Source organism: Penaeus vannamei, chromosome 2 (assembly GCF_042767895.1).
Source record: "Penaeus vannamei isolate JL-2024 chromosome 2, ASM4276789v1, whole genome shotgun sequence".
NCBI lineage: Eukaryota > Metazoa > Arthropoda > Malacostraca > Decapoda > Penaeidae > Penaeus > Penaeus vannamei.
Window position 1 is genome coordinate 45068428 of NC_091550.1, and position 22500 is coordinate 45090927.

General features: G+C 46.2%; 2 protein-coding genes across 6 annotated transcripts in view; one reads left to right on the forward strand and one right to left on the reverse strand.

Annotated features, from left to right (window-relative positions):
• The window catches only part of LOC113816305 (transient receptor potential channel pyrexia), a 10413-nt gene extending 7413 nt beyond the window's left edge, over window positions 1-3000 (forward strand). For both annotated transcript variants that reach the window (XM_070137317.1, XM_070137312.1), the window contains exons 5-6: window positions 1-604; window positions 820-3000. The exon at window positions 1-604 is cut by the window's left edge and continues 744 nt beyond it. In XM_070137317.1, coding sequence (XP_069993418.1) covers window positions 1-604; window positions 820-2388 — 2173 coding nt within the window. In that variant the 3' untranslated portion in view covers window positions 2389-3000. The remainder of the gene's footprint in view (window positions 605-819) is intronic.
• An 810-nt stretch (window positions 3001-3810) lies between these two features.
• The window catches only part of LOC113816307 (AKT-interacting protein), a 98373-nt gene continuing 79683 nt past the window's right edge, over window positions 3811-22500 (reverse strand). For 2 of the 4 annotated variants that reach the window (XM_070137324.1, XM_070137347.1), the window contains exons 2-8: window positions 10511-10636; window positions 10040-10173; window positions 8771-8835; window positions 8159-8259; window positions 7534-7724; window positions 7046-7214; window positions 3811-5174 (exon numbers count right to left, since the gene is read on the reverse strand). In XM_070137324.1, coding sequence (XP_069993425.1) covers window positions 5076-5174; window positions 7046-7214; window positions 7534-7724; window positions 8159-8259; window positions 8771-8835; window positions 10040-10173; window positions 10511-10636 — 885 coding nt within the window. In that variant the 3' untranslated portion in view covers window positions 3811-5075. Of the gene's footprint in view, window positions 5175-6247; window positions 6310-7045; window positions 7215-7533; window positions 7725-8158; window positions 8260-8770; window positions 8836-10039; window positions 10174-10510; window positions 10637-14599; window positions 15264-22500 lie in introns of all 4 variants that reach the window. The other 2 variants (XM_070137333.1, XM_070137339.1) reach the window with 2 other exon arrangements.

The following is a 22500-nucleotide window of genomic DNA, read 5'->3' on the forward strand; positions in this document are numbered from 1 at the left end:
GGCTGTGTACGAGGACTTGCCCAACGTGGTGGACATCCTCCTGAGCGCCGGGGCCAACGTGAGGGCCTCGAAGGGCACCAGCAAGATGACCGCCCTCCACATCGCCTCCAACGAAGGCTACTACACCATCGCGCACCAGCTGCTCAAGGCCGGCGCCAACCCCAACCAGGAGAACCAGATGGGGCAGACGGCGCTGCACTTGGCCGCCAAGTCCCAGAGCTACGACACGGTGCAGGTGCTCCTCAGCTTCAGCGCCGACCCGAACGCTCGCGACCGCGACCTGAAGACGCCCCTGCACTACGGCATCTTCAAGGGCTCGAGGTCGCACGAGTGCCTCCGGCTCCTGCTGGAGGCGGGGGCGGACACCAACGCGGCGGATCTGTCCGGCTACACGCCCCTGCACATCGCCGCCGTCCACGACTCCTCCTACTGCGTCCTGCTGTTCCTGAATCACGGCGCCGACGTGACGGCGCGCACGCAGGGCGGCGTGTCGGCCCTACACCTCATCCTCCGCAGGACTCCGACGGTCCTCGCGACCATCCAGGAGAACCTCGACGCCGCCATATCCTTCACCGACCATGACCATCAAGAGAGAGATTCTCAGGTCAGTTTGCGTAGCTCTTTAGGAACTTCTTGGCTTCTGTGGCGCCTTTTTACCTTATCACAGCATTTTGATACGTGTGATATTTTGCTACAGCATTTTTTAAATTCACGATTCCTCATGACTGTGGTTATATACTTTCCATTATTACCTTTTTTCCAAATCTCTTTTTGGTAGTAACAGAAACCGTCTTTAATTTGTCTATGCATTTTTTTCAGGCCCAGATAAACTTCCGTGTGTTGGTACCTGGCGACACCATTGGTATGGAAAGCCGAATGCTCTCGTGCTTCAGTCGTGAAGGTCAGAAGTTACTCCTGAAACACCCTGTCTGTGAAATCTTTCTCTTACTGAAGTGGCTTCGGGTCCGAAACTTCTTCATTTTCAACCTGATCTTTTACTCCGTGTTGGTCGCTTTACTGTCTTGCTACATCATGGTGGTGTTCCCAGCAGCCTCGTGCTACCACCTGAACGCCACCACACAGTCCAAGCAAGCTGCTGAGCCTCAAGGTCCTTTTGAGGACGAGGAAGATAATCTCCTGAGAAGGGATTGTGGCCTGCACTACGAAGCCTTCATGGTCAGTCTGCTGTACATCATTTGGTTCGGTTTTGGGATCTTGCTCCTGAAGGAGATTTTCCAAATGATCGACACCCCGAGGACTTACTTCTCCTCGTGGGACAACGTCCTCATCTGGCCCATCATCATCTTGACGCTCACCATCACCATTTCGTCGTACGTCCGCCACGACACGAGGAACTGGGAGCACCACCTGGCCGCCGTCGTCATCCTCCTGACGTGGGCGGAGCTCCTCTCGCTCATCGGCAGATTTCCTTTGTTCGGGGTCTATATCCACATGTTCACGCACGTCACCAAGAATTTCGCCAAGTTCCTGTGCGCGTACGCGTGCTTGCTCACTGCCTTTTCGCTGAGTTTCGGCGTGCTCTTCCCCAACCAGGAGTCGTTCGGGAAGTACGGATATAGGCTGATAAAGACGATGGTCATGATGACGGGCGAGATCGAGTACAACGATTTGTTTTATGGCGACGAGAAGCTGCTGTATCCGGAGACGACTCACATCATATTCTTCGTCTTTCTCATTTTCGTCACAATCATCCTCATGAATCTGCTCGTTGGTCTCGCCGTTTCTGACATCCAACGACTGCAGAAGTCGGCGGGCCTCGACCTCCTCGTGCGGCAGACGGACCTCATCTCGCACTTCGAAGCCATCATGTTCAGCAAGTGGCTCAAGTGGATCTTGCCCAAGGGAATCCTTGGACTGCTGCACCACAGGATATCCCTGTGCCCATCGTTGTACGGCTGGACGCACGTCCTGACGCAGAAGACGTTGCAGGACACAGGTCTCCCCCAGGAAACCATGGACGTGGTCCTCCGCATCGCCCGCACCCGCGACCATGTGTCTCGCCGCAGGAACGCCTTCGCCAACTTCCGCACCCTCAGCAAAACGGCCCAGTACTCGAACGACGCCGACGGCAACGTGGAGAGCAGCATGGACGCCCTCCGCTTCGGGCTGGACCTGCTCGTGTGGGATGCCGACGAGAGGAGAGATGACGCCAGGCAGATGAAGGACGACCTGGCGATGGTCTCGTCCGAGGTTGAGAACATGGCGCAGATCATGAACGCCATAACCATGCAGAAAATGTGTACGTCTTGCCAGCAAGGAGACGAGCGATCGAGCATTTACACGTCCTGTGAAACGATGGACTTCTCTAATGGCGGTAACCCTACATTACGTCTTAAGGTCCCTTCCAGCGAGGCTTCATGTCATTAACAGAGCAATATTATTGCGTAGTTCTAGGGTGTCAGACTCAGAAACCCTTCGCTGGCTAAGTTTCATTTCAGGTACTGTCTCCAAGAAAGGCACATACCTGGTTTTCTAAGATCATGAGACGCAATAACATGTATATCACATTTTCATTCATGACATCACAGGCTAATAATTATTACTGTCACCCTGCGGGCCACTTATGACCATCCCATGGGCCACATATGGTCTACGAGCCACGAGTCTGACACCCCTGGTTTAGCGTGTAGCAAGAACTTCATGGTACCACATTTAGCATTTGCTATGGGTTCTATAGTTCTGGGGACTTTACAGCTTGATTCTTCCCTTCCAGAACGTACAGTAGAATCAAATTACTAGATTATTCATGTCATTTTGGTAGTACATACATTTTAATACAGATTAAGCAGTCATTCACAAGAACAGTGTTGATTACACAAATACGCCCACACAGGAATGCTTAAATAGTTAAGTATGCACGTCATCTTATTAATCTAAGAACAAGTGGAAGGTTAGTAAATCAAATGTCAAACTGCGAACTTATGTGTATATGAAATTTTAAAGGATGAATGAAAATGCAAATAAAGTTACTGATCTCAATATGCTTATGACAACCACACATGCATGCATCATTTACATTCTTAATTGAAGAGAATATATTGTGAGGAATGTAAGTGAGAATGAGTGACATGATAAATGAACAAGTTGTCAAGTTAAATGTATACAAAGCAGGTTAAAATATAAAGTTGAGTAACTTCACCAAGGTGTAGTGATATATCTGCTGTTATTTTCAACCAGATAACTTTACAGAATCAATTTATAAACAGTGTTAAATTGCATATCAGCATTCCTTACACCCCTCTATTCTGATTCACAAAGTTTGGTATTATGGTAAAATTGCAATGGAATAATCACATAATCAACTTATTTTTTATTAAGTGGAATAGGATTACTCCATTATTATAATGGTGACTAATAGGTAGTTCCTAACAAGTCACAACATAATAGTCCATTTCTTTCGTAGAAATGCATCTAGCTGTCCTTTCTAATGGGTGTCAGTTTAAAACAAGACATTGCTCCACATTGCCCCTTTGGCTCACTGACCTTCATTTCATCATCCACGGTCTTTCTCTTGTCCGATATCAAAAATCAATAATAAGATAATCAAAGAAAAAGTAAAAGTGATAAAAAATGAAAAAGGAAAAAGGGAAAGGAAAGATAGACAAGTAAATTTTACATTTACTTTAAATTAGCACTTTCCACAAGTATTCCAATATGACGCAAAAATAAAGTTAATCATATCGTGGGAATATATGCAATAAATATGATAGTGTTTGTGAGAGAGCAATATCTTACCATCAAACTCATTGCTAATTCTGCAACACAAGGTAAATGAATCACAAACAAGAATTTTGTTAATAATTTTATTTACATATCGTACAAAACAATTAAACAGATTGCCGATCAGTACTTCATAAAAAAGTGCCTGATTACATCAATAAAAAATCTGCATAGATACATTACTGACTTCGCTCCATATGAATAATGAAAAAAAAGAAAGGAAAAATAGATGTTACTTGGCTTCATCTCTAAGAAATAGTTTGATCTGAGAAGATATGCTGTATGTGTAAGACGACATATGGAGGGACTAGAGTTCCTGGAGTTTATGATGGAACAAAAATAGACGATTCCTACAAGACAAACTATCACATATTAGTATCTGAGAATTTTTTTTTTTCTTAAAATGGAGGGAATGTTGTTTTTGTTCTCTCTTCAGTGCATATGCTAAATCTTATGCTTTTTTTTACTTGCTTATGGCAATTTTAAGAATAATGGTTAAAAACACTCCTTAATTATATGGGGGTAACAGAGAAAAAGTCTAAAATTATTGAGAAATACTAACAAGTGTTTGTAAATAGCATCAAGACATCTTTTAACTCAAATTGAGTAAGGAATACATTTCACCCTTAATGTTTGAAATTGTCAACATCATCATGAAAAGGACCCAAATTAAGAATAATCTTAACAGTAACTGTATTAATTTTTTTTTTTTTAAGAGCAAATATGACACATCTTTTTGGAAGAGGAAAAAAATTACAGGGTGTTTAAAAGGGTTCCAGAAGATTGGCTTGCAATCCTTCTAAAATACATTAAGTATATTTGCCTTCTGTTTTTTGATAGTCGTACCTGGCTTCCAGTAACATTTCATCACAGTAAAAAATATTCATGTTAAAGCCTATGTATTTATTCTTCACTGGGGGCTGATTCCAAAACACAATCAAATGTTACAATATCCAAAAAACTTTGGGGCATCAAAAAATAAAAATCATATAAGAAGTTTGTGTCTGGTGTAAATGTTTGTGACACACAAGAGCACCCACAACATGAGACATCACAAATACCACCTCAAGTTACAAAACTCATTTGAGTCACTCGGTCTCTGAGACACCGACCGCAAACACACCTTGCCAAAAAGAGACGCACACTATGTCACGCACATATCGGGCCAAGGATAACTTCAGCCGACAGGAGCCAAAGCCCCAGGGTAAGGTTCCGACATATGATTTTAGGAAAAAGAGATACTGTGACCAACACACGCACACTGTAGAGTCCAAATCTCAAGACAGCTGTGAGACGTTTTCTGACCAAGCGGCTTACGAGGCTTAAGGTGTTTGTCAAGACGCTGCTTTCGAGAAGATCTGCAGAGTACCTGGTTTGACCCACGAGAGGCCATTGCTGCTGCTGCCCTCTTTCAGGGACCCCTCTGAGTCATTCTGAAAGCAATAGGGAAAGCGGTGTTAGCACGACTGCATGAAAAAGGACCCTGTTCTCTTATTAGAACTGATCAACAAAAAATACTAATCAGTACTAATAATGCAATCAAGACATAGAAAGAGAAAGAAAGAAAAAACAACAACATTAGCAGTCATCCTTAAACCACTGGTACATGCACTGTCCACTATAATTTTTTTTGTTAATTTTATTTCGCAATCACTTAGTCACCAAGAAGTCAATTACTAGACCTACCTGACCTCATCTGTCTACATCATTCTTGCATTTATTTTATTGAAGTACTATCGTCTTTTTTAACATTATTGTTATTAACACACACAAATGAAAATTCAAGGGAAAGGATAAACAGGTAAGACCAGTTAGCCCTATTAACTGAGTTCTTAGTGACTAACCGCCTGTGAAGTCATATGTACAAGCAAAATCAATAGTTTAAATTCACACAGGACGGGGTAAATAAGCATGCCCAACCGGTATCAATGGGTTAGTAATCAGTAACACTGGTGCAATTTCATGCATCCATACAGGAATACCATCCTGTTGAATTATCTCCAGTAATCAATGTAAAACTGAGTATTGTAATCTAATGAAACGTCATTTATACAAAATGTAAATACAGTAATTACCAAAATGTGCAAACTTTTCAGTTTAACCCAGAGACTACCATACACAGTACAAATTGGTTATATTTCTAACAGAGTATTAAGTACTTTATTAGCTTCCAAAATCATGTTCTGTTACTACATATGTTATTCCTTCATTCTAATTAGTTAAATACGAGAACTGGCTGACAGTTGTCACTGGGCAAAGGCACGTCTTGGCTGACTGTTCATGGGGTTAAATTTTACAGTAAGGGTACACGATAAAATTCTGAATGTTCCTAAACCTCTATTTCATAGGTATGAATGGTGATGATTCCTTGTTAATAGCAATAGCATATATTATATTACATCTCCAAAGCTTCTGATAAATTACACATTTTCCCCCAATCATATTTTCCTCCAGTGCCAAATTCTCGCACTGTTATTGTTACACAATGAAACTCAATATCACTTACTAGTTTTAGCATGAACTTAATCAATGTTCATATTTTCACTATATACAGACAGACCCAGCTATCTGTAAGGTAGATTTTCAAATGGTAAATATGATTCTTGGTACAGGAGTGAAGTTGGGAAAATAATATTTGAAAAATCTGCATGGTCTATGCACTCTAGAAAACATCATAAACATCATGCTCATTTTGTTAATGTGCAGCCTGTACATTAATTCAACAAAAAGGTCTAATACTTCAATATCATATATACTGTCATAACTGATGTCTGTATAAAAAAACAAATTTATTCAATGGACTATTAGATGATAGTACTCTGTTACTTCAAAACCTCATTTTCTCAACTAAAATTCTCAACTAAAAAAAATATAATCCCTCATTTTTCACAATATTTTAGTATCTCCATCACACTCTTAATTTACCAGTGTTATTTAAAAATCTTTGCATTTCAAAAGCAAGCCATGCATTTGGTATTCACATTTTCAATAAAGAGCCAAATCTTACTAAGAAAATTAATGCATACTATGCAAACATCAATTACAAGCATTTTAGTGAGAATGCTTTTACAATAATCAGTTGCTATATTTACTTATATCTAATTAAACACACTAATTAAACAAGTAGGAATTGGTATCATATTTGGGAGAGATATAATAAACACTATTTATGATATTTGTATATCTGTCTTGCCAAAAATTAATTAGACACAATAATGCACTGAACAGAATAAGAAATATGAACTGCATTATTCCCCTTATTCACATAAAAATCACAAATAAAAAAGATCACACAAAGACTTACTCTCTCCTTTTTCATTTCCTCACGAACGGGGTCATGAACGGCTGGCTGATAAGGGGAAAAGACGATTGCATGAGGGTCATTTGTAGCCGGTGGGTCATACACAATCTCCTTGCTAGCATCCACACACGCTCGAGCCCGCAGGACGAACATTTCATTGTCGCTGTCATATCTGTAAAGCCGTGTTAGTGAATTGGTATGTATCAATTTTCTACTGTCTCTTCTAACACTATTCATGATCTATTTTAAAATATGTCAAGTTCATATCTTATGAACTTGAATGAGCTTCAAAACAATGGTATCATTACTTATATCATATCATTCTATAATTAAAGAAAATTTGAGAATGAGAGATTGAAAGGGATGGATGGAAAAGGGGGGGAAGGGGAGAGAGAGAGAGGGGGGGAGAGAGAGGAAAGGAGGGAGAGAGAAGGAGGGGGGAGAGAGAAACAGACAGACACGTAAATAGACTCCAGTCCTTTAACACTCACAGTACAGCGGCTTCTGGATTAAGAGGATGGGTTGTCTCTATCTTGTAGAAACAACGGCGCACATAGAGTAGCACATGCCATAGGTGGTTTACGTTCCGACGCCACTTGTTGGCAAAGCCTCTTTTGATGTCCAGTTCCAAGGTTTCAGGGTCAATTAAGGGGTGGAACACAGGAGTTTCAAACACCACTGTCTGTACATAACAAAAAAGAAAAAAATAATGAATGTCAAGTAATGCATTATTTTCACATCATACAGCGAATATGATAATGTATTCCCATTCATCATATCTGAATGAATGAATAATCGAAGTCTTTCACTCATTTGGCATTAAAATATCAATATAATACCTAATTCCCCAACAAAATAACATATTAATCAATGAACAATTTATCCCCAAACATATTCATGTATATATATATGAAAAACATAAATGAGAATGAATCATTTCACTAAACAATATGTGTAACCAACAATTTAAAGAAAGCGTCATTGATATTACACGCATCTACCAATAAGAGAATCCATAAACTAATTACACATTTAACAGATCATTATCTAGATCATTCCTCTATTCTTCTATTTGAACCACGTGTCCCCATTCTATGTATTTTGTGTTTCTCTTACCGGCACATCGCCATCAGGATAATTCTCGGGGATGTGGAGGTTAAAACGGAAGATTCCCTCTTGGTACATTCCCTGACGGATGAAGATGACTCCAAACCACACTGTTAAAGGGGAAAAAGGAATTAATATACCCATTCTCTAATGTCCTGAGAAGAATTCACTCAGTCTGTACTGTAGCATGGAGGGAAAATTGATTCTCTCGCATTATGAAGAAACAAATAAATTCTCAAGAATAATGATAATAAATCAATAAGGAGCTTTCAGTCTTGCATTTGAAAGATGATCTTTTCAAGTCTTTATAATAGTGCCTTAAAATTCTCTGCTATGCTATCACTAATGAAAAAAGAAATTTATTCTCACTTTCATTTGAGTTTTAAAACTAGAGTTAGGTCAAGGAGCCTAGACAAAAAATAAAAATAATGAACAAATGGCACACTCCTAGCAGGCTTTCGTACAAAGTCATCACCATCATAGCCAAATTAGCATCAGAAACAATGAGACGCATTAAAAAAAAAAACAGCCCTAAATTTTGAAAGAGAACATCAATTCACTCTACACAATACCCAATATTCATTACAACAACAACAAAATCTATTCGAAATGCAGACTTACCAAGCGGTGATTTGCCAGATGGCACAACATAAACTCCTGATAGTCTCTGCTTCTGCAATAGATTACTGCAAGAAACAAAGGAACTATAAGGTTCAGAGTGCATGTTACTGTGCAGCTAAATCAACAGAACTACAATACATTTTATGGTGATGTCACTCATCAAATCGGTGGAAATACATCATGGGGAAAGCCAAGAAGACAGGGTCTAAACAATTTAAATAACAATAATAATAATAATAATAATAATAATAATAATAATAATAATAATAATAATAACAATAATAATAATAATAATAATAATAATAATAATAATAATAGCAATAATTATAATAACAATAACAATAATAATAACAAATTGTTGCCTAAAATCATCTAACATATCTGAAAATGCCTGGAAAAAATAAATTGCATGCCTATTCAAGAACATTTACACACAAGATAAAAAACACCTCCACAATAATCTGTTCTACACAAAACTATGAATCTCTCTCTCTCTGACAAATCAATCTCAATAATGACTTCATCTCCTAAATACTAATATAAATGTCAATCTTGATAATCAATATCACCATTCCTTGTGCTAATACAAAAGATAATATTCCACTTCCTTTTGGTGCATTTGCATTCTACATACTAAAAATATTTTGCTCTAATTGTTGGCAAAAAAGACATATTCATAATGGAATGTAAAGATCTGTACCCCTGACTAATGCATCTTTTACATATAATATATGGTATAGCAATCCAAATGAGCAACTTTCTAAATATCTTTTATGGACATTCAATAGCAAAATGACTTGTACTAAAAAAAACTATACAAATATATATTGACAGCAATTATCTTAATATACACTAATTAAGCATTTCCCACTATTCTCAAAATCCAGTAACACACCATTAAAGTAAGAAAGAAAAAAAAAGAGAAAAGAAATAGAGAAAAAAAGATAAAAACAATAAGAAGGAAAAGAAGAGGAATAAAAAGACAACTTGCACAACAGAAAAGAAAATTATATTAACACAGAAAAAGAAGAAAGGAAGGAGGGAAGGAAGGAAGGAAGAAAAGAAGAAAGAAAAAAGAGAAGAAAAAAGAAAAAAGAAAGAAAGAAAAACGACAAATAAAGAAAGAAGAGAAGAAAGAAAACAAAAACAAAAGAAAAAGAAGATAAAAAAACAGATACCCACCCCCACCTTCCTCACCCCCCACCCATTAAACCCCTCTTCTTCACACCCACGCAACAGAGCCCCGCCACAGGGACTATCTCTACTCACTACTCGGCCAGGAGCGTGTACTCGAGGAAGTAGGGGCTGTAGGAGTGGTTCCCCTTGGGCGTGGAGGTCCTGCGGTCTATCATCTTGGCGGCCATGGACAGCTGCTGGTCCATGTCGGGCACTGACGGCAGCACCTGAGACAACAAGGAATTCTGATCATTACACGTTATGAGTCATCCGTTTCTAAAATAGGAAAAAAAATCGGGGGGATATCTTCCAGTAAAAAAAAATGAATATCGTAACCTCAGCAGTTTTCCCTCTCCCCGAAATGACGTTATTATATGATAATCCTACAAATAAAAATAATGACCTCATCTCTAATACCATCAACACCCAGACGTCCTATTCCCACCACCATCAGAACAAAAGGACGCCTCGGCTCCTCCTCCGCATCGCGAGAAATCAAACAATACTAATACCGCTCATCATCTCATAAACAAAGAAGCAATTAGCATCCCTTCCAGCACGTACCTTCCGCAGGCTGCCGCGCGTGGATCCGCCGCGGGTGAGAGAGTTCCCGCCGCTGCCTCCGTTGCCCACATTGTTCCCGCCGCCGCCGCCGCCGCCGCTGTCGCCAGGACCCCCGCTGTCACTTAGCTGCAACGAGAGAAGGGCGTTAGGAATTCAGGTGTTCGGGCACTGGCTTGTGGTTTTTGGAACGGAATGGGGAAATGAGGTCGATAGAGGGAGAGAAAGGGAAGGGGATGGGGAGAGGGAGAGGGAGAGGGAGAGGGAGAGGGAGAGGGAGAGGGAGAGGGAGAGGGAAAGGGAAAGGGAGAGGGAGAGGGAAAGGGAAAGGGAAAGGGAAAGGGAGAAGGAGAGGGAGAGGGAGAGGGAGAGGGAGAGGGAGAGGGAAAGGGATGGGGAAAGGGAAAAGGAAAGGGAAAGGGAGGGGGAAGGAGAAGGGGATGGGGAAGTGGTAGAGAAGGCGAAAAAAATAATGGGAAAGGAGAAGGGAGTGAGAGGGGTAGCGAAGAGGAAGAAGGGGCAGAACGGGAAAGGAATGCAAAACGAATAGGAAGGGAGAGAGTAAGGAAAGGGGAAATAGAGAAGTGAAAAAAGAGAAAAAAAGAGAAAGCATCCAACATAATACATATTACGCCCAACTGGTGATTACGACATACAATCTGACACATCGAACGTGACGTGCATAAATCATGCGACGGCCTTACACACCAAGTACTGATGTTTATCTGAACCAACGACCCCAGGTGGCTTCGGGGCAAAACAGAGTTGGCGCTATTAGATGTCATCGAATCAATATGAATTACACCTTTTGAAGCACCAGCATCTCACTCCAGGGCAGCTCCTCCCGTGCCCACGGCCTTTGGGATAAACAACACGATTTGCTAAAACAAAGGATAATTGTGTTGTTGTTTTGTTGCTGTTGTTTTGGCTTTCTCTCATAACACTCCAAACTCTCCACAACAGATGAGACTCCCGAAATTAATGGAAAAGTCACTACGCTACACGCACGCTACCTTAACACTATAACCCTACCCAAAGAAAGCAACTCACTGGTTCCTATAACGAAAAAGTTCCACAAAAACTTCCAAAAACCGTAAATCCGACTTCATTTCCCAAAGGCACCCCTCCCCACCCCTCCCCACCCCCCATCCCACCCCCACCCCCCACCCCCCAAAAAATACACAAAGAATTACAACTACAACGAGAACACTCGCCTACCATTCCCCCTTTGCCCCTTAGACCCCCAGCCCTCTAGACCAAGACCATCCGACGAGCAGCTTCGGCCCTTTGCCAGCCAACACGATCGTGAAGTTTTACCTTTGAGTCGTCTCCGCGTCTTTGGCCTCCAGTGGGGCGGCTTTCTCGAGGGGATAAATAAGGAAGGAGAAGCAAGTGGGGTTGGTGGGGTATGTGGGGAAGATGGGGTATGTGGGGAAGGTGGGGGTAGGTGGGGAAGGTGGAGGAGGTGGGGTATGTGGGGTAGGTGGGGTATGTGGGGTAGGTGGGGTATGTGGGGAAGATGGGGTATGTGGGGAAGGTGGGGGTAGGTGCGGAAGGTGGAGGAGGTGGGGGAAGGTAGAGTAAGTGGAGTAGATGGGGAAGGTGGGGTATGTGGGGAAAGTGGGAAAGGCGAAGGTAGGACAGGTAGGAAAGGTCGAAGAAGGTGAGGGCAAGTGGAGTAGGCGGGGCAGGTTAAGGTGGGGAAGGGGAGCCAGGTGGGACAGGTGGGGAAGGTGGAGGGTGGGGTAGGATGGGCAGGTGGGGGTCAAGAGGGGATGTTGTGCGAGCGAGGGTCAGGATGCTGCGTATTAGGGCACCTCCGCGTCCCTCCCTGGTTGCTGCTGGAGGAGGGGAGGAGGGGAGGAGAAGGAGGAGGAGGAGGAGGAGGAGGGGAGAAAGAGGAGGAGGAGGAGGAGGAAGAGGAGGAGGAGGAGGAGGAGGAGGAAGTGGCTCAAGAACCATAACAAGAACCAGTGCATTTTAAGCTACCTTCTGTATGATTTGGCAAACGACAGAGCTTCGAGCAATCCGCTGAAAATATCCCCCGTAGGCTTCAAAACGCCCTTTCATATATTTGGACGTCTTTCCCCCTCCTCCCATACAAAAAAAAACTCCACCACGAACAAGAAATAAAAAACAAACAAACAAACAAACAAAACCCATCAATAAATAAACAAACCCAAACCCAAAACATAAAACAAAGAAACAAAAAACAACACCAGAACCTCAGAACCGACCCCCGACCCCCGACCCTGGAAGCCAACCCACCGATTCGAACCACGTGTCCCCATCGGCGCCAAGCGGTTCGAACGCAGCCAGCGAGCCCATCCGAACCTTCCCCCGGAGACACGAAGCGGCCGACCCACTGCCCCCGCCGCCGTGACCAAGCCCGTGCGATTTCCAAAGATGCAGTGGGATTACCTGATGGGGGGAGAGTGGGGGGGGGGGAAGAGTGCGGAGAGAGGAAAAGGGAGAGGGAGATTAAAAGAGAGAGGATGAAGGGGTTGCCTGTGTAGAAGGGGGAGGGTAAAAGGAAGCGATTTAGGAGGCTGAGAGAAAGAGAAGCAAATAAGTGAATGAATGAATGAGAGAGAAAGAGAGAGAAGAGAGAGAGAGAGAGAGAGAGAGAGAGAGAGAGAGAGAGAGAGAGAGAGAGAGAGAGAGAGAGAGAGAGAGAGAGAGAGAGAGAGAGAGAGAGAGAGAGAGAGAGAGAGAGCGCTCTTCCCCCGCCCCCATGCCCGCTGTCCTCCGACGGGGCATTCGAGAGGAAAATCAAGAGTGACAGCGAGGCCCCTGTCACGGGACATTGACGGCGCCGCGAGGAGACGTGACCGCGCCAAGACAGCGCCGCATTAGAAGCCCGCTGGTCACCGTGACACCCACAAGGACGTGCGTGGCGTCTCTATCCGCCGGGATGACCGACCTTATGGCGCGTGGTCTATCGCTACCTGACCCCTACTCCTCCTCCATCACCCACCCTCCCTGCACTGTCATGCCCCCAGGCCGTCACCCTCGTCATGCCGCACGTCCTGCTCACGTCTTGCTTCCCCGGAGACCACGCTGCCTCGTCCCCTCGTCCCTCCCCTCATCCCCCCCCCTTCACACATCGTCTATTTCTTTTTTGGGTGGAGGTGGGGATATATTTCCCCCCCCCCTCTCTCTCTCTCTCTCTCTCTCTCTCTCTCTCTCTCTCTCTCTCTCTCTCTCACTCTCTCTGTCCCTCTGTCGCACTCTCTCTCTCTCTCTCTCTCTCTCTCTCTCCCCCTCTCTCTCCCTCTTACTCTCATTCATAGTTCTATTATTCATCTTCTCCCTTCCACCAATGCAATGCCCTTATTTTTCCTCTTTTTGCTTTCTTTCCATCCCCCGTTCACACTTTCAGAAGGGTTTCCGTGCAACGACATATATCACGCGTCTCACGTCCTGTACACACGCCGACAACGTGCATCCAACAAACACGGTTTCCTGCGCCATATGAGCTCCCATAACCTGAATTCCTTCCTCTCTTGCATATGCATCCTGGTGGCCCGTGTGCATATGACATCAACATACTTCAAAAGCCTGAGGCAATTAATGCAACCGCCCGTTGTTTACAGTCTATTGCAGCTTTCACTAGACATAAACATATTTGTCGAGGCGTGTGTGTGTGAGTCACGTATGCTTGTTTTTAAACTCTCTCTCTCTCTCTCTCTCTCTCTCTCTCTCTCTCTCTCTCTCTCTCTCTCTTTCTCTCTTTCTCTCTTTCTCTCTCTCTCTCTTTCTCTCTTTCTCTCTTTCTCTCTTTCTCTCTTTCTCCCTTTCTCCCTTTCTCCCTTTCTCCCTTTCTCTCTTTCTCTCTTTCTCTCTCACTGTCTCACTGTCTCACTGTCTCACTGTCTCACTGTCTCACTGTCTCTCTTTCTCTCTTTCTCTCTTTCTCTCTCACTGTCTCACTGTCTCACTGTCTCACTGTCTCACTGTCTCACTGTCTCACTGTCTCACTGTCTCACTGTCTCACTGACTGCCTCTCTCATACATATACATGCAATCGCCTTCCTTGCCTACCCCGCCTGCCAACACGAGCGCAGTCAGCCGCGCCTCCGCCGAGCTTACCTGTTCCTTCTGGGGGGCCCAGCAGCAGCACATGCTCTTCATAGGGCCCCCCTGGCGTAGGCCGGGCGAGGCACTCTCCGCGCGAAGGGGCAGGGCAGGGGGCGCGCCTAGGCCTAGGAGCGAGCGCCCACCATCCCCGGGTCCTCCTCGCGACTCCCTCGGCCTCTCGCCGCCTCCTGGCTCTAGCAGGCTCTGAAGGCCCCGCCCGTGGCACCGCGGCTGCCACCTCCCTCACACAGAGCGCCAGCACGTGTCGCGTCACCTGCGTCTCGCTCGCCGGCGTCGGCGCGCGTACACAGGGTGGTGGGCGCGGGCGGGGGAAGGAGGGGGCGTGCGTGCGTGCAAGCACCACCATGCAAGAGGCTCCGCCCCGAACGAGAGCCGCAGAGAGGGGACCCGAGGGGACGGGCGGGCCGCGGGTGACTCACAGGACCGCCCCGCCTCCTGGATCTTCCCTTTACGTGTCCCTCCGGCGCCGCCGATTCGCGTCTCGCAGAAACCCGCGTGCGCCACCTCTGCCGCGTCCGTGTCAACTCCCGGGGCGTGGCGTCAAGTGCCCCTGTTCTGCTGACCGTCCCTGCTGCCTCCGCTGCTGACGGAGGCGAGATGGCGCGACCTCGGGCTCCGCGTCTCAGCACCAGCATCCGCGTCCTGGCTCCCGCGACTAGAACATGGAAACACACGCTGGCTCACTCGTCTTCGCGCACGGCAGCACGCCTCCTCGACCGCCGATCGCCACGGCGCCCACGCTCAGCAGGCCCCGTGCCGCGTCACCCTACACGCATTCGCAACGCCCTCGCCAGACGCAGGGAGCTGGCCACGAACGCCGACGTTCCATGACAGCGACAACAGATAGGACTCACAGACACAAAGGTTCCTATCTCATCTCCCGAATGCGCTCCCCCCCCCCCCCCGCTCACTTTCCCCGTGGCGCGCGGGTGGCGAAGGCCCCACAATGGCCCGCCGTCCGGTTTGCAACACAACAGCCTTCACAATAACGTGTTGTGCATAATGCAATATCCTCGCTTGGCTGTGACGGCGTACGAGGGACGCACGGGGGGAGAGAGGACGGGGAGGAGGAGGAGGAGGAGTAGGAAGAAAGGCAGAAAGGGAAGGGGAGGAGAAAGGGAAAGGGAGAAAAAGGGGGAGAGGGGAGGAAGCGCGAGGAGGGGCGGGGTGGCACCCAGAGGCAGGCCGACGCTGACAGAAAAACGGCCCGGGAAAGACCTTGATTCTCGGACATGATCTTGGATAAATAATCACACATCCAGACCCGGCCGCCGCGCTAGTCTCCCAGGCTCAGGGAAAGGAAGAAGAGACAACAGCATAATCCCAAAATAAAAGCCTATTGCATATTGCATCCTGCAGCTACCTTTCCGAGCTGGGAGCATCTGCAGCGGCCCACACGAAGGGGCAGCGGACGGGATCGAGGAAGAACATCTGCGACACAGACACGACGCCGCGGCAGAACATAGCGAAAAAAAAACACCTGCACGTGTTTTAAAAAATGCGAACGTTTTTTTTTTTCATCGCAGCGTGAAACCATTTCAGCATCGCCATTCTTAGACATACAAAAGACCTCGTTATTCTTCCTCCCGACTTCGCCATTCTTCAACTAGGCCTATACGCGGTCGCATGTACATTCCTTTCTTTCTCTCCCCCTCTCTCGATTTCTTATTCTTTTACTTTTCCTTCTGTCAACCCCCCCTTCCCTTCTTTCCCCTTTATCACTCTCACACGCTCATTCTCTCACACTCCGCTCATCTATCTATCTATCTATCTATCTCACTTCCCACATCCACACCCCCTCTAACTCTCTCCCAACAACACCCACATCACACCCCCCCCACCACAACCACCACCCCAACAACAACAACAAACGAACCCCAAATAACCCCCCCCCCCAGTCCATCGCCCAGGGGGAATCAGCGACAGCCCCCCGGAGGCCGCGACCCCTCCCCCGTGTGAGGTGCGACGGGGCTCCTCCCTCCTCCCGGCCACCACGACGCCAACTCCGGAGCCAGAGTCACTATTGGGGCTGGAGCGTTGGAGTAGCGAGGGGAAGGGGGGTGACTAGGAGCGAGGGGAGGAGGGAGGTTAGGGAACTGGGAAAGAATGGAAGGAGGGAATTAAGGAGGGGAGGGAAGGGAGGAAGGGAGGAAGAGAGGGAAGAAGGAAGGGAGAGAGAGGGGGAAGAAGGAAGGGAGAGAGAGGGGAAGAAGGAAGGGAGAGAGAGGGGGAAGGAGGAAAGGAGGGAGAGGGGGAAGTTGGAAGGAAGGGAAGGAGCGAAGGAGGATAGGAGGAAGAGAGGGAAGGAGTGGAGGCAGGGAGGGAGAGAGGGAAGAGGGAATGAATAATGTGGAAGGGAAGGAGGGAGATGAGATGGAAGGAGAAAGGACAGGAGTGGAGGGGAAGGAGGGAAGGACGGGAGCAGGCACTGAAGGCCCCGCCCGTGGCACCGTGCCTGCCAACTCTCAGAGAGAGGGGAGGAGAAAGGGAAAGAAAGAGGAAGAGGGATTAAGAGGAGGGAGGGGAACGGTTTAAGAGAAGGAGGGAAGAAAGTAGGGACGATGAGACACGAGAAGAGAAAAAGGATGGGAAGAATAATTGGTATAGGAAAGGAAGGAACAGAGAGAGAAGAGTGGAGGGAAGGAGGGCGAGGAAGGCAAAGAAAGAGAGAGAGAGAGGAAGAAAGAAAGGAGGGGGGACGCAGAGAGAGGAAAGGAAGGATACAAAGGGAAAGAATGAAAAAGAGAGAAAATAAAGAAAGAAAGAAAAGAAAAACAGAAAAAATACTTGAAAGAAAAGAAGTGTATGAAACGGAAGAAGGACATGAGAGAAGTCAAGAAGCAAGGAGAGAAAGAGGGAGAGAAGTAGAGGCAAGGAAAAACAAAGAGAAAGACAAAGACAAAGAGAAAGGAAGAGAAATACGTGGACAGAGAATGCGTGCGTGTGGAAAGTGCCTGAAGAGCCAGAGGTAGAGGAGAGAAGTAGAGCCAGAAGTAAATAAGTAGAGCCAGAGGTAGAGGAGAGAAGTAGAGCCAGAAGTAAATAAGTAGAGCCAGAGGTAGAGGAGAGAAGTAGAGCCAGAGGTAGAGGAGAGAAGTAGAGCCAGAGGTAGAGGAGAGAAGTAGAGCCAGAAGTAAATAAGTAGAGCCAGAGGTAGAGGAGAGAAGTAGAGCCAGAAGTAAATAAGTAGAGCCAGAGGTAGAGGAGAGAAGTAGAGCCAGAGGTAGAGGAGAGAAGAGCCAGAGGTAGAGGAGAGAAGAGCCAGAAGTAAAGCCAGAGGTAGAGGAGAGAAGAAAAGCCAGAGGTAGAGAAGAAAACCAGAGCCAGAGGTAGAGGAGAGAAGTAGAGCCACAGGTAGAGAAGAAGAGCCAGAAGCAGAGCCAGAAGCAGAACAAGAAGTAGAGCCCGGGGTAGAAGCAAGAAAGTACAGCCTTAGGTAGAGGAGAGAGGGAGGAAGGTGCGTGAACGAGTGCGTGGGTGAGGGTGAAGGGTGAAGAGTGGCCGTTGACGGAGGGGAAGCAGAGGAATGAGGAGGGAGAGCCGAGAAATGAGGGAGCGAAGAGTAATGAAGTGTCGGGCGCAAGAAGGAGCACATTGTCCCGGCAGGAGCAGAAGAGGGGGGGGGGGACATCCGGCCAAGGATAAGGACCCTTCACCTCAAACGCCAAAAGAATGCAATAACGCTCAATATGAAGAGGACGGCATCGCATGGGAATAATAATAATAATAATAATAATAATAATAATAATAATAATAATAATAATAATAATAATAATAATAATAATAATAATAATAATAATAATAATAATAATAATAATAATAATAATAATAATAATAATAATAATAATAATAATAATAATAATAATAATAATAATAATAATAATAATAACAGCTATCATAGCGATTACGATAATGGTAATGATAATATTGGTTATAATGATAATGATGATGATAAAATGAAAATGATGGTAAAATGAAAATGATGATAACCACAAGAACAACAACAATAATAATGATAATAACAATCATCAAGCACACGAATAACGACCGTAATGCAAGAATACATAAGGAACAAATTTCAAAACGATACCAAACTAAAGCCACCAATAACAAGCAGATAAATCAGTCAAATGAGAACGATACTTAATGACGCCATAGGAACGGACGTCGTATTAGTAAGAGTAACAATAATAACAAAATAATAATAATAATGATAATAATAATAATAATAATAATAATAATAATAATAATAATAATAATAATAATAATAATAATAATAATAATAATAATAATAATAATAAGACGAACTATACAACACCCTCTCCCCCCAACAGAAAAAAATACAAAGAAACAAGATGATAATAAATAAATAAATGAATAAATAAATAAATAATTAAATAAATGGTTAAACACACCCTCATACCCCCGCCCCCACCAAAAAAGTGTAAAAAACAAATATAAAAAGGAACAGAGAGAAATAGAGAATAAAAAATAATAAAATACAAAAACCATTTTAAAAGGAAACAAAGAGAAAAGGTCAACAAAAATAAATCGAATGTAAGAATAAATGAAAAAAAGAAAACTAACAAAGAGAAAAGAGAAAGAGAGAAAAAAGTGTTCAGCGGCGAGCGAGTCCCAACGAGGGCGACCGCAGACACGCCCGCGCCAGAGCTAAGGCGGCAGAGGGCGTCGCGGAGCTGCATTTCCCTAGGGAGGAGGAGGAGGAGAGGAGGAGGAGAAAGGGGAAGAGGGGGGAGAGGAGGAGGAGGAGAAAGGGGAGGAGGGGATGGGAGCGGAGGAGGAGGAGGAGGGAGGAGGAGGAGGAGGAGGAGGAGGAGGAGGAGGAGGAGGAGGGAGGAGGAGGAGGAGGAGGAGGAGGAGAGGAGGAGGAGAGGAAAGGGGAGGAGGGGGATGGGAGTTGGAGGAGGAGGGGAGAAAGGGGAGGGAGGGGGAGGAGAAAGGGGAGGAGGGGGAGGAGGGGGAGGAGGAGGAGGAGGAGGAGGGGGAGGAAAAGGGAGGAGGTAGGAGAGGAGGAGACGGAGGCGGAGGAGGAGGGAGGAGGAGGAGGAGGAGGAGGAGGAGAAGGAAGAGGAAGAAGACGAAGCAGAGGAGAAGGATGCAAAGGGGAGACGAGGAGAAGAGGAGGATAAGGAGAGGGAGAAAAGGAGAGGAAGGAAGAGGCCAACGAAGGGAAGAAGAGAGAGGATAGGGAAGGAGAGACAAGAAGAGAGGGAGGATAGGAGAGAAGGATAAAAGGAGAAGGAGAGAGGAGGAGGAGGATAAGTTAGGGTAGGGGGTAAGGAAGGAAAGACGAGGAGAGAGGAGAGATGAAATGAGAGGGATGGGAAGGAGGGCCAAGGGAGAGGAGGAAGAAAGGGAGAAAGTAGGCGGAGTAGAAAGGAGAATGAGGGGAAAGGGAGGAGGAATGGAAAATTAGGAAGAAGGGTAAAGACTGGGGAAAAGGAGGGAAGAACAAAGGGCGAAAGGAAGGAGGAAGGAGATAAATAATGCAAATGACAGGAGGTTGAAAAAGAGGGGGACACGAGATGAGAGGGAGGGAGGGAGGGAGAGAGAGGGAGGAGAGAGAGATGGAGGGAGGAGAGAGAGAGAAAGAGAGAGAGGGAGGGAGGGAGGGAGAGGGAGGGAGGGAAGGGAGAGAGGGAGAGAGGGAGAGAGGGAGGGAGGGAGGAGGAAGGAGAGAGAGGAGAGAGGGAGGGAGGGAGGAGGGAGGGAGGGAGGGAGGGAGGGAGGGAGAGAGAGAGAGAGAGAGAGAGAGAGAGAGAGAGAGAGAGAGAGAGAGAGAGAGAGAGAGAGAGAGAGAGAGAGAGAGAGAGAGAGAGAGGAGAGAGAGAGAGAGAGAGACAGAGAGAGAGAGAGAGAGAGAGAGAGAGAGAGAGAGAGAGAGAGAGAGAGAGAGAGAGAGAGAGAGAGAGAGAGAGAGAGAGAGAGAGACAGAGAGAGAGACAGAGAGAGAGAGACAGAGAGAGCGACAGAGAGAGACAGACAGAGAGAGAGAGACAGACAGAGAGAGAGAGACACAGAGAGAGAGAGAGACAGAGAGAGAGAGAGAGACCGACAGAGAGAGAGAGACCGACAGAGAGAGAGAGACCGACAGAGAAACTGAGACACAGAGAGAGAGCCCAACAGAGAAACAAAAACAAACAGAGAGAGAGAGAGAGAGAAAGACAGGCAGACAGAGAGAGAGAGAGAGGGTAGGCAGGGTACAGAAAAGGACCGAGGGGACGCGACGAAGGGTATCACGTGACGAGGCGGGCAGCGGAAGGTACGAGGCACAGGTGCGCCAGAACACAACAGAACGGGGAACAGGAGGAGAGAGACATAGGGAGGGGCGGGACATGCCTAAAACACCGGGGAGGGGGGGCTTCTGTGTTCCGTTTGGGGGCATAGCGGAAGGAGGAGGTGAAGAAGAAGGAGAAGGAGGAGTGAAGAAGGAGGAGAGAAGATGAGAGAAGGAGTAGAAAGAGGAGAGTGAGGAGAGGAAAGAGGGGGAGGGAGAGGAGAGGAGAGGAGAGGAGAGAGGAGAGGAGAGAAGGAAAGAGGCAAGGAGAGGAAAGAAGAAGCGAGAAGAGGAAAGGGAGGAGAAGAGAGGAGAGGAGAGGAGATGTGAGGAGAGAAGAGAAGAGGAGAGCAAGCAGAAGATGGGAGAGAAGTGAAGAGAAAAAAAATGAATTAAGAGATGAGACGAAATGAAAGGAGACGAGAAGTAAAGAGAAATAACAAAAAAAAGTTAAAGAAAGAAGAAAAAAAGAGAAGAAAGAGCTCAGTAGAGAACAATCGAATAGAGAAGATAGTTGAGAGGAAATGAAGAGAGAAAGTGAGAAGAGAAAAAGAAACGAGAATGGAAAACAAGAGATGGACGAGCTTTAGAAAGGGAGACAGAGTAGACGGGGAAGGAATATCACGTAACAGATGCTCAAAGAGAGAGAGAGAGAGAGAGAGAGAGAGAGAGAGAGAGAGAGAGAGAGAGAGAGAGAGAGAGAGAGAGAGAGAGAGAGAGAGAGAGAGAGAGTGAAAGAGAGAGATAGTGAAAGAGAGAGAGAGAGAGAGAAAGAAAGAGAGAGAGAGAGAAAGAAAGAGAGAGAGAGAGAGAAAGAAAGAGAGAGAGAGAGAAAGAAAGAGAGAGAGAGAGAAAGAAAGAGAGAGAGAGAGAGAGAAAGAAAGAGAGAGAGAGAGAGAGAAAGAAAGAGAGAGAGAGAGAGAGAAAGAAAGAGAGAGAGAGAGAGAGAGAGAGAGAGAGAGAGAGAGAGAGAGAGAGAGAGAGAAAAGAAAAAACAGAGACAGACAGAGAAGAAAAACAAACAAGCGAAAAGCGAAAGTGGGAAGACAAATACACACAAAAAACAAGCCCCAAGCCCCAAACCCCTAGAGAAGAAAGAGGAGAGAAAGACACCCCCCTACCCCCTACCCCCACCCCCACCCTCTCTACCCAGCCCGAATCCCCCGAAGAATACAAACACCCCCGATGCCCTCCGAAGCGGCATGGTAATGGGGCATCGGCATAAACGGGCATCGGCATAAACGGCCACAACGGCGGCTGTTGTTTTGGGCATCGGATCCCGCCCGCCGCGCTACCCTGGCCACGCCCCCTCTCCCTCTGCCGTGCCCTTGCGACGCCCGGCCTCTCGGGGGCATGGGGCTTCCAGGGAGGCGAAAGGAGGGGAAGGTAAGGGGGGAGGGGGGGAGGGAGGGAGGAAGGGATGTAGGGAAGGAGGAGGGGGGAAAGGTAACGAAGGAGGAAGGGGAGGGAGGGAGAGAAAAGGAAAGGAGAAGAGAGGGAGGAAAAGGCAGAGAAGGAGAAGAGGAGGGGGGAAAAGGAGGAGATGAGGAGGGAGGGAAGGAGGAAGGGGAGGGAGGAGGGAGCGAAGGAGGAA